Source organism: Schistocerca piceifrons, chromosome 1 (assembly GCF_021461385.2).
Source record: "Schistocerca piceifrons isolate TAMUIC-IGC-003096 chromosome 1, iqSchPice1.1, whole genome shotgun sequence".
Classification (NCBI taxonomy): Eukaryota; Metazoa; Arthropoda; class Insecta; order Orthoptera; family Acrididae; genus Schistocerca; species Schistocerca piceifrons.
Window position 1 is genome coordinate 166,054,822 of NC_060138.1, and position 15,874 is coordinate 166,070,695.

At 45.5% G+C, this 15,874-nt stretch overlaps 1 protein-coding gene across 1 annotated transcript in view; it reads right to left on the reverse strand.

The window, feature by feature from the left end:
• The window catches only part of LOC124788969 (4-hydroxyphenylpyruvate dioxygenase), a 124,408-nt gene that overhangs the window by 92,451 nt on the left and 16,083 nt on the right, over window positions 1–15,874 (reverse strand). Inside the window, exon 2 of the mRNA XM_047256261.1 lies at window positions 2,261–2,287. Coding sequence (XP_047112217.1) covers window positions 2,261–2,287 — 27 coding nt within the window. The remainder of the gene's footprint in view (window positions 1–2,260; window positions 2,288–15,874) is intronic.

The following is a 15,874-nucleotide window of genomic DNA, read 5'->3' on the forward strand; positions in this document are numbered from 1 at the left end:
AAAACGCTATCCCATAAGGATTCCACACTGGACTCGCATTCGGGAGGACGACGGTTCAATCCCGTCTCCAGCTATCCTGATTTAGGTTTCCCGTGATTTCCCTAAATCGTTTCAGGCAAATGCCGGGATAGTTCCTTTGAAAGGGCACGGCCGATTTCCTTCCCCATCCTTCCCTAACCCGAGCTTGCGCTCCGTCTCTAATGACCTCGTTGTCGACGGGACGTTAAACACTAATCTCCACCTCCTCCATAAGGATTCCGTTTTTACCCATTGGAGTACGTTACCTCAAAACAAACCGTGCACGAATCTCTGCATTTGTGTTCATGAGTTAAGAAACTAACATCAATGGAGAAGTTAAAAACACACAGGCCAGGACAGGATTTAGTTTTGTATGTTTTGTTAGTGCCATCAACCTACACTACTGGCCATTAAAATTGCTACACCAAGAAGAAATGCAGATGATAAACGGGTATTCATTGGACAAATATATTATACTAGAACTGACATGTGATTACAAAAAATGGCTGTGATCACTATGCGACTTAACGTCTGAGGTCATCAGTCGCCTAGAACTTAGAACTAATTAAACCTAACTAACCTAAGGACATCACACACAGCCATGCCCAAGGCAGGATTCGAACCTGCGACCGTAGCGGTCGCTCGGCTCCAGACTGCAGCGCCCAGAACCGCTCGGCCACTCCGGCCAGCCATGTGATTACATTTTCGCGCAATTGGGGGGAACAAATCCTGAGAAATCAGTACCCAGAATAACCACCTCTGGCCATAATAACGTCCTCGATACGCATGGGCATTGAGTCAAACAGAGCTTGGATGGCGTGTACAGGAACAGCTGCCCATGCAGGTTCAACACGACACCACACTTCATCAAGAGTAGTGACTGGCGTATTGTGACGAGCCAGTTGCTTGACCACCATTGACCAGACGTTTTCAATTGGTGAGAGATCTGGAGAATGTGCTGGCCAGAGCAGCAGTCGAACATTTTCTGTATCCAGAAAGGCCCGTACAGGACCTGCAATTTCTGAAATGTAGGGTTTCGCAGGGATCGAATGAAGGGTAGAGTCATGGGTCGTAACACATTTGAAATGTAACGTCCACTGTTCAAAGTGCCGTCAATGCGAACAAGAGGTGACCGAGACGTGTAACCAATCGCACCCCATACCAACACGCCGGGTGATACGCCAGTATGGCGATGACGAATACACGCTTCCAACGTGCGTTCACCGCGATGTCACCAAACACTGATGCGACCATCATGATACTGTAAACAGAACGTGGATTCATCTGAAAAAATTACGTTTTGCCATTCGTGCACCCAGGTTCGTCGTTGAGTACACCATCGCAGGCGCTCCTGTCTGTGATGCAGAGTCAAGGGTAACCACAGCCATGGTCTCCGAGCTGACAGTCCATGCTGCTGCAAACGTCGTCGAACTGTTCGTGCAGACGGTTGTTGTCTTGCAAACGTCCCCATCTGTTGACTCAGGGATCGAAACGTGGCTGCACGATCCGTTACAACCATGCGGATAAGATGCCTGTCATCTCGACTGCTAGTGACACGAGGCCGTTGGGATCCAGCACGGCGTTCCGTATTACCCTCCTGAAGCCACCGATTCCATATTCTGCTAAGGGTCATTGGATCATGACCAACGCGAGCAGCAATGTCGCGATCCGATAAACTGCAATCGCGATAGGCTACACTCCGACCTTTATCAAAGTCGGAAACGTGATGGTACGCATTTCTCCTCCTTACACGAGGCATTACAACAAGGTTTCACCAGGCAACGACGCTCAACTGCTGTTTGTGTATGAGAAATCGGTTGGAAAGTTTCCTCATGTCAGCACGTTGTAGGTGTCGCCACCGGCGCCAACCTTTTGTGAATGCTCAGAAAAGCTAATCATTTGCATATCACATCATCTTCTTCCTTTCGCTTAAATTTCGCGTCTGTAGCACGTCATCTTCGTGGTGTAGCAATTTTAATGGCCAGTAGTCATCTGTGAAACGAGATGTGACGAACTTAGGGGAAATTCATATCGAGGGTGCGGTGCGTACTGATGGTGGCGAATACAAAATATATTCAGAAGCAGAAGTGCTCTTCTGCAGTTTTCAGAAAGTGGCTGGAAGGTAACGGCCTGCGTATCGCCAGGACGTCACAGCGGGGTTGACGACGTCTCGTAGGACCGGTTTGTTCGGTGCAGAGGCTACGCAGCAGCAACAGCCAGCACAGACTGCCACCTAGCTTACCTTGTCGCCCTTGTCGGTGTAGGTCGTCTGAAACAGATAAAAGTAAGGGTCAGCATCACGGAGAACTCTCGTCTAAAAACTTTCATCATTAATGGTTCAAATGGCACTATGCACTATGGGACTTAACATCTGAGGTCATCAGTCCCCTAGAACTTAGAACTACTTAAACCTAACTAACCTAAGGACATCACACACATCCATGCCCGAGGCAGGATTCGAACCTGCGACCGAAGCAGTCGCGCGGTTCCGGACTGAAGCGCCTAGAACAGCTCGGCCACTCCGGCCGGATTTCATCATTACTCGTAGCCTATTGTTAGCGACGTTGTCTTATACACGTAGTAATTGAAGCATTCTTTGGCTTAATCTGTGCTAACAGTTATTGTGAAATAGGGTAGTGACTCAATCTGAATCATTATACTGGTGAATTTATACATCAATGCTGCATTTCAGTTCGTCTACATCAGGACAGTGAGAAATTCACGATTGAAGGCAAATTTAGGTAGGGACGTTCCACACCACCATATTGTTAGAAGTCATACAATAAGATTTCTTATGTTGGACAACCATGGCGAAATGAGTGTTAATGGAGAACCTTCGCTTTGCTGGTGACATTGAACTATTTGCCACGGTACAGATAAACTCAAAAAACTAATGGAACGACTCAGTACAGGAAGTATCAAAAAACAGTTCTATTAAGACTGAAATAAGACTGAAATAATCAACGGCCGCGGTGGCCGTGCGGTTCTAGGCGCTTCAGTCCGGAACCGCGGGACTGCTACGGTCGCAGGTTCGAATCCTGTCTGGGGCATGGATTTGTGTGATGTCCTTAGGTTAGTTAGGTTTAAGTAGTTCTAAGTTCTAGGGGACTGATGACCTCTGATGTTAAGTCCCATAGTGCTCAGAGCCAACACATCGGAAACAAAGTAGTATAAACTAGCGTTAAAGTAGTCCAACTAATTGACTAGTTTTTTACTAGATGAAGGTAATTTTTTTATGAGTTACAAAAGAAATAAACAGAATAACAGAAAAGGTCCAGAGTGCGTTTGGTAAACTGGAAACAGCATTCGAAACTAAGCTTCCACTGTCTCTGTAAAGGAAAGCTTTCCAATCCGTTCGTATTACCAGCTTAACTTATAGTAGTGAGAAATAGACTTTTAATGTGGCACCCATTGAAAAACTAAGGACTGCTGAGCAAGAGAGACAAGGATACGTGCTGGGGAATTATTGGGAGTCACTGGGTAAAAAAGATAGCATGGACAGACAGGAGTGGAAGACGTAATTATTACTGTAAGGAAACCGAAGTCGAGGTGGATGGGATACGTAGCCGGGCGAAACGAAGCTCTTTTTTGGATTCTTCGAGACAACAAAAACTGAGACGATCATGTAATATAAGGTGGGCAAATGATGTTAGAAAACAAACAAGAGTGTATAAACGTGTCTTGCTGACAAGGAAAGCAAAGCGAAGTGCCACCACTGTGGTCAGAGACGGGCCAATCGGGACCGACCGACCACTGGGTCACCCTGAATCAGTGCCGTCATCTGATGTGGTATGGAGTTGGGTAGGGTCAGCACACCACTCTGATGGCCATGCTGGAAACGACATTTATTTACTGTTATTTCTTCATCGCCCGATTCCTTAGCTGAGTGGTCAGCATGTCTGGCTGAAATGCCAGGGACCCTGGTTCATTTCCTGGTGCTCTCAGGTATTTTGTTCGGTGGGAGGACAGGGACGGGGTCCACTCGGCGACTTAAAGCCATCTGAGGATGTACGTGAATGATAATTAGCAGCTTCGAGGTTTGGAAAGGCGACAACGACCGGAGGGGCTGCGTGCTGAATCCAAGGTCCTCTATACTGCATCCGCGTAACCCGCGTAGCAAAGGGTGACACGGTGGCCTGAAGACATCGCGAGGTCCTCAGGATCTGATAGAGGATTTACTTCTTAGTTCGGTCTGACGCCGGCAGTGTTCGGAGCAGTCACGCGCCAACTTTCCGCAAGCGAGGCACGTGTCGCGTGTTGTGTTTACGTCGGCCCCTGCAGAGTGCCGTCTTCCTTATAGACCAACATGGTACACAGCTGTCGCAAAACGACTTTGCGTTTCACCTTTTGTCCAGACTTCGCCCTTCCACAGGCGCTGGACATCGAACGGTTTCTTTGCGACGACGTTAAAATACCACCACAGGAGGTAACTGGAATCCAACTGTCCATAGTAGCAGGCCAACGGCCTTGCCGTCAGATCACCGAAGTTAAGCGCTGTCGGGCTGGGCTAGCACTTGGATGGGTAACCATCCGGTCTGCCGACCGCTGTCGACAAGAGTGGTGCACTCAGCACTTGTGAGGTAAACTGAGGAGCTATTTGATTGAGAAGTAGCGGCTCCAGGAGAGTGGTGTGTTGACCACATGCCCCTCCATATCCGCATCCACTGACGCCTGTGGGCTGAGGATGTCACGACGCCCGGTCGGTACCGTTACGCCTGTTTGGAGGAAGTTTAGTTTTAGTTAGTTTTTATAGTTAGTGGCACCGTATTTGTCAAAATGATTAACGATGCATCGAGTGGCACAGTGCTACATATTACCAAACGTGGACAACGTTTCTGCCATTCCAACGGCTTACGTAGGGCACGGTTACCGCTGATCACGCCGGTCTCGGCGTACGAACGATACGAATATTCGAACTGCTCTCCGACCCTACGGCGACGTCCTGGAACACGTCGCCGAACAATGGGTACAGTTCCGATAGTTCTCTGCAACACAAGCTCGACTACCGTACTTCTTTGTCCCAACCAAGGCCTTAGAACCTGGTCTATGCACCTCCTTGACGTCGTTCGACATTGAGAAACACGTGCGCAAACACGAGTCCCCGATTCTCGATGTACGTTTGGCGGTTCTCGGCTTACGCAACCGATCAGAAATTTTCTTAGTCCACCTATATTGGTGCACAAGTCTTCCTGCATGGTCCAACAGTGTTCTGTGGTGGAGTTCTTAACTTTACCCTTAGCAACAATGATGCCAATCAGCACAGTAATGGCTGGATCACCGTTGCTCTAGTATGTGGACCTAAAGTCGGTAAAGTTGCAGGCCTAGAAAGTTTTAACAGCCATGACGTCATTGCTTATCGGACATTTCAGTCGCAGAGGTCTACAATAGAGATATGGATAAATCGTATTACCTTTCTTCGATACCTTTGGTTCTCAGGACCAGGAATCATCGTAAAATAAATGAATCTGAATCTGTGTCAGCGTGGGTTAAAGGTGTTGACAACTGTAAAAAAATTAAACTCGTGGGTGATCTCACTCATTATTATAGAAATTAAATAAAATATTTCGCTGAAGTACGAACGAAGGCTTTTTATTTTGACCAACTTTTCCTTTGTTATTCCCAGTGACTGTCGTCCGGTTAAATAAAAGAAGAATATGTTGTCACGGTAACGGTATTCTCCAGAGCGACTTTCACAAAAGCCGCGAGAGCACCGGTGGCGACATTCCAGTTTCTCTTCAGGGTCCTCTCGTGCCTCATTTAGGCCGTCGCGTTGTGCCTTATCGTGCACCTCAGCCCTACCTCACAGAGGTGTCGCGTCACGACAGAAACTCGTGGAGCTGCGTCAGCGACAAATATTGAGTCACATTTTTTCGGAAAACGGAAGGGAATTTTATGTTGGTGTTTTGTCTCGGTTTCACTTGGCGCCGGGGATATCAGTGGGAACTTCTGTTAATGTAGAGAGGAGAATGTTATGGGGCGGACGAGACACTGAAGCACTCTCTCACTCTCTCTCTCTCTCTCTCTCTCTCTCTTTCTCTCCATCTCTCTGTGTCTGTAGTGGGAGGGGGGAGGAGGGGGGGCGAGGCTAATAGTGAGATGCAGACAGATTCTTGCAAACCTTTGAAGTCAAAATCACGGTGATTGTAAATGATCCTATACTGAGTAATACTACCAAATGCGGATCTCAAAAAATCTTTTTTGTCTTCGTATCTTTGTTTCCCAGTTTTCCAAAACTCCATATTCTCACTATGTAGTCTTTTCCTTTCTTCTGTCCATGTTTTTCCCAATTTCTTATTTCTTCTGCCTTGAAAGCATTCTAAATTTAGTTTTTTATTCATAAAAAGGTTTCATTCTGTTATTTTCCATTATTTGATGTTGTTCCTTTCTAGTTATTTTCTTATTTATGTAATCCGTACTACTGTTGATTTCTTTTATCCAGAAATACAGGAATATTTGATTCGTTAGCCTGTTCTCATTTATTTGGTAGAGATGTTAGGTTAGGTTAGGTTGTTTGGGGAAGGAGACCAGACAGCGAGGTCATCGGTCTCATCGGATTAGGGAAGGACGGGGAAGAAAGTCGGCCGTGCCCTTTCAAAGGAACCATCCCGGCATTTGCCTGGAGCGATTTAGGGAAATCACGGTAAACCTAAATCAGGATGGCCGGACGCTGGATTGAACCGTCGTCCTCCCGAATGCGAGTCCAGTGTCTAACCACTACGCCACCTCGCTCGGTGGGTAGAGATGTCCAAAGCATATTAACCTTTGCTTTCCTATTACTTCCGATATTTTCTGCATATTTTTGGTAGTTCTCCTCATTACTACACAATTTCCAACCATTTTTATTGTATTTATTTGGCGCTAGCTTCCCAGCTATTGAGCCACGTACATTGTTATTTAATAACTTTACAAATTACATACTTCCTTGTTATGTTTACAGTGAAGTTTCCAAAAATCTTAATTTTTATGCGTTATAACGATGAAACTTCCTGGCAGATTAAAACTGTGTGCCGGACCGAGACTCTAGCTCGGGACCTTTGCCTTTCGCGGGCAAGTGCCCTACCAACTTTTTTTTCATTTTGTTCGATATAGTTCGTTCCGTTTGGTCTGGGCGTACGTCACAAGACATCCTTTCAAGTTGATCGTTGACGCCTTGACTCAGTTTTTTTTTAAATTACAGAGAGCACGGAGCCCTCTTACCGAACACGCTGAGCTACCGTGCAAGTAGAATAGTCCATTAACTGAGCTACCCAAGCACGACTCACTCCCCGTCCCCACAGCTTTACTTCTGCCAGTACCTCGTCTCCTAACTTCCAAACTTTACTGAAGCTCTCTTGCGAACCTCGCAGAACTAGCACTCCTAAAAGATAGGATGTTGCGGAGACATGGCTTAGCTTCGCAGGAGAGCTTCTGTAAAGTTTGGAATGTATGAGACAAGGGACTGGCAGAAGTAAAGCTGTGAGGATGGGGCGTGATTCGTACTTGGGTAGCTCGGTTGGTAGATCACTTGTCCACGAAAGGCAAAGGCCCCGAGTTCGAGTCTCGGTCCGGTTTACAGTTTTAATCTGCCAGGAAGTTTCATATCAGCGCACACTCGTTCTCGTTATAGTGATGTTATGCTGAGGACAACCGTATTTGAGTCGGTGGACGTTCTGTGGAGATCATCATCGAATATAAATAATTAATGCGGGTAGCAGTTAAGACTGTGAAAAAATAGCACGGTTTCTTCCTCTGGCATCAGCTGTTGGTGTGCACCTGTGGAGTCAATCACGTGAGACGCCTGCTGTGGCTTGATAACATCACATTCTGGGATTCAGAGATATGTGTGCGCCTCTTTAAAATGTCCTGGGAAGTGCACATAGATTTCTGGCTGTCGGACATGCTTCGTGACACTTGCAGGAAGAGGAGTCCCAGTTCGACGACTGCCTTATAGAGTGTGACCAGCTAACTGGCTTATCGGTAACACCCAAGCAATAGGCGATTTAGATCTGCCAGTTGTGAAGGCTGATCTTCGCAATACGGTACGTGCAAGATAATGCCCGAGTCCATTTCGCACTCACATTAGTGGTATTGCATGGTGTCGTAACAGTTTTGACTTTGAGTATCATGTTCTTCTTGGAAAGAGTAGCTGAATCCCTGCAAAGTTCTGTTGTCCCGTCATGTGAGAAGATTCCCAAACTGGTAGCATTCATCAAATTCCCCTTTCGTTACAGTACCCATAAAGCCCGTGCACCATCTGATTAAAAGTATCCGAACATTAATACTCGTACATAATAAAAGAAGGGAAGGCAGAAAGGTGGAAGGAGTATACAGAGGGTTTATACAACGGCGATGTTCTTGAGGACAATATTATGGAAATAGAAGAGGATGTATATGAAGATGAAATGGGAGATATGATACTGTGTGAAGAGTTTGACAGAGCACTGAAAGACCTAAGTCGAAACAAGGCCCCGGGAGTAGACAGCATTGCATTAGAACTACTGATAGCCTTGGGAGAGCCAGCCCTGACAAAACTCTACCATCTGGTGAGCAAGATGTTTGAGACAGGCGAAATGCCCTCAGACTTCAAAACGAATATAATAATTCCAATCCCGAAGAAAGCAGGGGTTGACAGATGTAAAAATTACCGAACTATCAGTTTAATAAGCCACGGCTGCAAAATACTAACGCGAATTCTATACAGACGAATGGAAAAACTGGTAGAAGCCGACCTCGGGGAAGATCAGTTTGGATTCCGTAGAAATGTTGGAACACGTGAGGCAATACTGACCCTACGACTTATCTTAAAAAATAGATTAAGGAAAGGCAAACCTACCTTTCTAGCATTTGTAGACTTAGAGAAAGCTTTTGACAATGTTGACTGGAATACTCTCTTTCAAATTCTGAAGGTGGCAGGGGTAAAATACAGGGAACGAAAGGCTATTTGCAATTTGTACAGAAACCAGATGGCAGTTATAAGAGTGGAGGGGCATGAAAGGGAAGCAGCGGTTGGGAAGGGAGTGAGACAGGATTGTAGCCTCTCCCCCATGTTATTCAATCTTAGAAAATAGATTAAGGAAAGGCAAACCTACCTTTCTAGCATTTGTAGACTTAGAGAAAGCTTTTGACAATGTTGACTGGAATACTCTCTTTCAAATTCTGTAGGTGGCAGGGGTAAAATACAAGGAACGAAAGGCTATTTGCAATTTGTACAGAAACCAGATGGCAGTTATAAGAGTCGAGGGGCAAGAAGGGGAAGCAGTGGTTGGGAAGGGAGTGAGACAGGGTTGTAACCTCTCCCCGATGTTATTCAATCTGTATATTGAGCAAGCACTAAAGGAAACAAAAGAAAAGTTCGGTGTAGGAATTAAATCCATGGAGAAGAAGTAAAAACTTTGAGGTTCGCCGATGACATTGTAATTCTGTCAGAGACAGCAAAGGACCTGGAAGAGCAGCTGAACGGAATGGACAGTGTCTTGAAAGGAGGATATAAGATGAACATCAACAAAAGCAAAACGAGGATAATGGAATGTAGTCGAATTAAGTCGAGTGATGCTGAGGGAATTAGATTAGGAAAAGAGACACATAAGTAGTAAAGGAATTTTGGTATTTGGGGAGCAAAATAACTGATGATGGTCGAAGTAGAGAGGATGTAAAATGTAGACTGGCAATGGCAAGGAAAGCATTTCTGAAGAAGAGAAATTTGTTAACATCGAGTATAAATTTAAGTGTCGGGAAACCATTTTTGGAAGTATTTGTATGGAGTGTAGCCATTTATGGAAGTGAAACGTGGACGATAAATAGTTTAGACAAAAAGAGAATAGAAGCTTTCGAAATGTGGTGCTACAAAAGAATGCTGAATGCTAGATGGGTAGATCACATAACTAATGAGGAGGTATTGAATAGGATTGGATAGATGTGAAATTTGTGGCACAACTTGACTAGAAGAAGGGATCGGTTGGTAGGACATATTCTGAGGCATCAAGGGATCACCAATTTAGTACTGGAGGGCAGCGCGGAGTGTAAAAATCGTAGAGGGAGGCCAAGAGATGAATACACTAAACAGATTCAGAAGGATGTAGGTTGCAGCAGGTACTGGGAGATGAAGAAGCTTGCACAGGGTAGAGTAGCATGGAGAGCTGCATCAAACCAGTCCCAGGACTGAAGACCACAACAACAACAACAATATGCAATGCGGAAATGGCCACTAAATATCACGAGAGGCGAAGCTGTCAGTGTAAAAGGAAGCAGGGGGTACTGTGTTGTTAGTGAAGAAACAGCACATAGTGATTTCGAACGTGGACTATTCATTCGACGTCACCTGAGTGACAGATCCGTTAGGGACATTTCAACTCGTCTGAAGCTGCCCAGGTCGATTTTTGGTGATGCGACTGTGAAGTGGAAACGCGAAAGAACAACCACAGCTAAAACAGCGTCAGCCAGACATCATGTACGGACGGAGAGGGACACTAGAGCATTGCGGACAGTAGTTTTAGAAATCACTGAAAGGAATCACTCGTGAGTTTCAAAGTGCTACCAGCAGTCCAGCTAGCACAATGGACTGTGGATGACTGACGAGTGATTTTGAATGATTAATTACTCTGTACCCTGTGACAATCAGAGGGAAGTATATGCATGCGAATGCCCTTAGACCATTATCTACCACCATGTATAATGCCAACAGTGGAGTTCGGAGGGTTACAATATGGGCTGTTTTTCGTGTTTAGGCAGTGGTCACCTTATTACGCGGAAGAAAGCACTAAAAGCGGAAGGATTTGAAGACTTTTACGGCATTGTGTACTCAGTACTGCAGAGGAAGAATTCGGGAACGATGATTCGCACCAGGATGGCAGTGTATCCTGTCATAAAGGAAGAAGTGTGAGGCGGTGGTTCGTGGGCAGTAAAAATCCTGAAATGGATTGCCCTGTCAAGAGCCCCGATCTGAGCCCATTGGAACACCTCTGGGTTAAGTTCCACCGTCGCGCCACATTCCAACATCCAACATCAAAATCTTTACTGGTTTCGACTCTTGAGGTGGGTCACCAATTCTCTACAGTCATTCTGACACCGCACTGAAAGTGTCCCCAGCAGAGTTCAAGCCATCACAAAGGCGAGGAGTGGACACAACCCATAGTAATGTCCACTAATAGGTGTCCGGATATTTTTGATCAGGTAGCACTGAAAGTGTCCCCAGCAGAGTTCAAGCCATCACAAAGGCGAGGAGTGGACACGACCCATAGTAATGTACAGTAATAGGTGTCCGGATATTTTTGATCAGGTAGCGTATAAGGTAGACGTATGAAGAAACGTATCAGTTTCTTGATACAACTCTTTGCTTATTGGTCACCTGTCTCATTATCTATGATGCCGGAATGTATTCTTTTGTATTGTTCGATACGCTGATAGCCGGCCGCTGTGGCCGAGCGGTTCTAGGCGCTTCAGTCAGGAACTGCGCTGCTGCTACGGTCGCAGGTTCGAATCCTGTGTCGGGCATGGATGTGTGTGGTGTCCTTAGGTTAGTTAGGTTTAAGTAGTTCTAAGTCTAGGGGACTGATGCCATCAAATGTTAAGTCCCATAGAGCGTAGAGCCATTTGAACCATTTTGATACACTGATAAAATAGTTTCTGTGCCGTACATCAAAGACAGATTGCCTTTCCAAGTTCCATGAGTGATGTCCTTTTTAGACAGCGCTGCGCGAATATTATTATCGAATATAGCTTGTATCATGCTATATGTAGTCGTATCTGAGTGCCTGTCTTATTGTTAGAAACTTGCCCACAACGCAGATCGTTTCAGGGAGAAGCTTGTACGTAAATATGATTTCCATAGTGGGGCAGAAATATGAATCATTCTTTCCCTCTGCTCCTAAGCGGAGTGTCCACTGTTTTGAAACTTCCTGGTAGATTAAAATGGTGCGCAGGGCGGGAGACGAACCCAGAACACGACCAAATGAAGCTGGAGGGTGGGCCGTGGATTGTGCCTGAATAGATAGTAGAAAACACAGTGAAACGCATGGTCTCTTTACTTCGTAATACGTTCGTACACCGGAATGTGAGGAAGCCAAGCCTGACTAGATGCATACCAAGCGTAATACAGCCAGAAAGTGGAGGAATTCCAGTTAGCAGCAAAGTGCAACACTTCCGAACGTTTGTTTGTAGATAAAAGCTACGCGAAGAAACCTATAGATAGAATTATCAGGACATGAAGGCTGTGGAGCTAATTACAATAAAAGCACAGGTGTGAAATAAAAAGGGTAAAGAAACTCTAAATTGGAAGAAAAATGTGGAAAAACTTGTACAATCAGCTAAACATTTCAACTGCGCCTACAGAGACTGGTTCACTGGAAAATCGCTGCTAAGAGTGAACTTTACTAAATAGGTCTATGCTGAGTCTCTATGTGCCCTAACTGCAGTCTAGAAGAGACAGTTCAAGATAGGCGTACATGCAGGGACTGAGACCTGATTGGAAATGGAGGAAGAACGGTATTATGAACATGTGTCTGGAAATGCATCGTTCCCACCCCCACCCTCAGCTACCTTGGCCTCACCATTGACTGTCACCTCATCTGGATCCGTTATGTCCACTCTGTCCAATCCAAAGCCCACAACCGCCTCCAGCTCCTCAAACTTCTCTCTGGCTGTACATGGGGATTGAACCCCTATACCATCCTCGACACCTACAAATCCTTAATCTGTCCCATCCTCTGTTATGTCAGTCCTGCCTGGATATCCCCCCCCCCCCAAATTTTATAAGTCCCTCCAGATCCTCGAGCACCATGCACTCCACCTCGCCTTCCGTATACGCCTCCCATCCCGCACGCGGATCATCTACGACCTGATCCCTTTCCCCCATCTGCTCCCTATCCTCCATCTCTACACCCTTCATCTCCTTTGCGAAGGTGGCTTCTGTCAACTCCCCCTTCTGGATGATGTGCTCTCTCCCTCCATTAATCCCTCCTATCAACTCTGATCCTCACCTCCCCCTCCTTTCCTCTGTCCTATTCCCAGGTTCCCTCTTCCCCCCCTTCCATCCTGTTTTTTACCCACCTACCCTCTCTCAGCCTCCCTTCTCTCCCCCGAGTCCTTTTGCGTTTCCTTCCTCTGCCTTTTCCCATTCCCTCTCGCATGTGCCCTGCTCCCCCCTTCAGAGCCCTCTCTCTCCGTCTGTCCCCCCTTTCGTTTTTCCTCTTCTCCCCCCTTTTTTCCCCCCTCGTCTGTCCAGGTCCCCCCCCCCCCCGCCCCTCTGCACTTGCCTGTGGTGTGTCATCTCCGTGCCGCCTTTTTAGTGCAGTGTTTCCAGTGACTGTTAAGTGTTGTGCGTCTTTTCCGAAGTGTTGCGAACAGATATCACGCTGTCGCTGTGTGTGATTTTTATTCTCTTGCGAACAGATACCAGATTATCGCCATGTTTTTTTAATTGTCTGTCTACTATTTTCTCCGTCTGCTTTCTGTGTATTTTATTATCATCGCCCACCATTTGTTTTATGTTTTAACTTTCCACAATCTTCCACCGTTTTACAATTAACGTCACCGTTTTATCGCCTGCTTTTATTATTTCTTATCTTCTTATGTTTTAAAAATTGTGTAGGCTGAAGAGCAGCGTACTAAGCTGCTGCCAGCCCTCCCCCTTCGGGGGAATCGAAATCCAATAAAGGAAAAAAAATGCAACTTTGACTCGGTAGATGGCGATGATGAATGAGAGTTCCTGCCGTGTGTTCCTTGTGTGCCGCAGGCTGTGTGATTACCGCAGTGTACTGTAGGCAGCAGAATGGTCCGGTATTTATGTCGGGAACAAGCCGAGATGGTGTTCGTGGAAACGGTCGAGAGGTAGCATGGCTGTACCAAAACAAGCACGCTCACAGGCAACAACCATATCAAACAACATTTCAAGCCCATTTTGGGCGTCTGTGAGATTATGGGTCCTCTCAACAGACGAACGCGCAGGGAGACGGCGGACTGTGCGAAAAGCAGATTTCCTTAACTGCCTGCTCAATGCATTGAATAGTATTGGGGATTGGTTCTTCAAAATATGCAGTTTAATGTCCTCTAGCCGCTAGCCTAGCATCTGTGTAATTTTGGGACTAAAGGTTCGGGACATCCTCTACAGAGACAAAGAAAACTGACACTTGACACATAGAAAAGATCAGCGCTTCTCCTAAGCTGTAGCGACGTAGACAGGACCGATTGGAGAATATTTTTCCTCTCAAGCGAGCCATCATTTGACACTTCCACACATTAGTTGCCTTTGCTTGGGCTCATGGTAAGACATGTAAAAATAAATCTATGTGTAGTGGTCGTGGAAATGGTTTGGTTTTTCTTCTCAAATAACAACTACATTGAAACTTCCTGGCAGATTAAAACTGTGTGCCCGACCGAGACTCGAACTCGGGACCTTTGCCTTTCGCGGGCAAGTGCTTCGGTAGCTCAGTTGGTAGAGCACTTGCCCGCGAAAGGCAAAGGTCCCGAGTTCGAGTCTCGGTCGGGCACACAGTTTTAATCTGCCAGGAAGTTTCATATCAGCGCACACTCCGCTGCAGAGTGAAAATCTCATTCTGGGAACAACTACATTGACATTCCTCTGTAACAGAAATGAATTTCCGAATCTTGGACCAGTGATAAATATAAAAAGACACACTTTATCTCATCTTAAGTAGTTCCTGAGATCTTAAAAAGTTTTTAATGAAAGCAGGAAAAACTAGACCTATTGCGCTATTCTAGCGTCAATAAAATTTGCATTAAACTGAAACGAAAGAGTGAAAATATGAAATTTCTGTTATCTTTCTAGTTTAATAATGGGACTTTTTAATTCTATAATTTACAAATATTCACCTTCCATGGAAAAAATGGGATGGAAATACGAAAAATATAATCTAATTTTATGTTGAATTGTGAAGCATAAGACACTGTTAAAGTGGGTAACTTGTATGTTACATGTGAGGAAAACTCACCAGTAAATTGTAACATCTAACGTGCAAAGTAGTATATTATTTCTTGCTGAGGGAAATATTGAGAGGAATTAGAGTCTAGTTAGATGAGGATTTAATAGAAGAGTTTATATTTTAAACACATTTATACCAGTAATGACGATGACAATATTTGAAACTGAAAGCATTGACGCTGCTAACCACACACTCCCAATTACTTCTACTCTGTTTGCAGAAGTACGATTACTGGAACGGCTTTGCTTCTGTCATTGTACACATTCACCCGTGTTAGTTTTCGCTACTACTTACGATACACACTGCTTATTGATATTTAACTTTGTTGCCTATACACGGTATGCGCTAAATCACATCAGACCATTCTCTACTCGGAATATTTTCAGACAAGAGATTCAGTACAATCTTAAACAAATCCCCGCCTCCAGTGTGAGTTTTCGTTACATGAATCTAGTTCTGTAGCCGGCAGGTTAAAGTCTTCCGAATTACAATAACATGATCAGGAAATGTACCCGTGATATTCTCCAAGTTTTCTCTGACACCGCCCGGATAACCGAGCGCGTTAAGGTGCTGCTTCAGGGATTCAGGAAGCGAATCTGCTCAAAAATGGTGCAAAAGGCTCTGAGCACTATGGGACTTAACATCTGAGGTCATCAGTTCCCTAGAACTTAGACCTACTTAAACCTAACTAACCTAAGGACAGCACACACATCCATGCCCGAGGCAGGATTCGAACCTCCGACCGTAGCGGTCGCGCGGTTCCGGACTGAAGCGCCTAGAACCACTCGGCCACTACGGCCGGCAGCGAATCTGCCTCGGATCGAATCCACCTCGTAGATGAACGACGACGGCTGGTAGGTAAGCCAGCAAGCCTGGAATTTTTTTTGTCACCCACATCCAACTAGGTAAATACCGGGCTGGTACCCACATCCTGTCTCAGA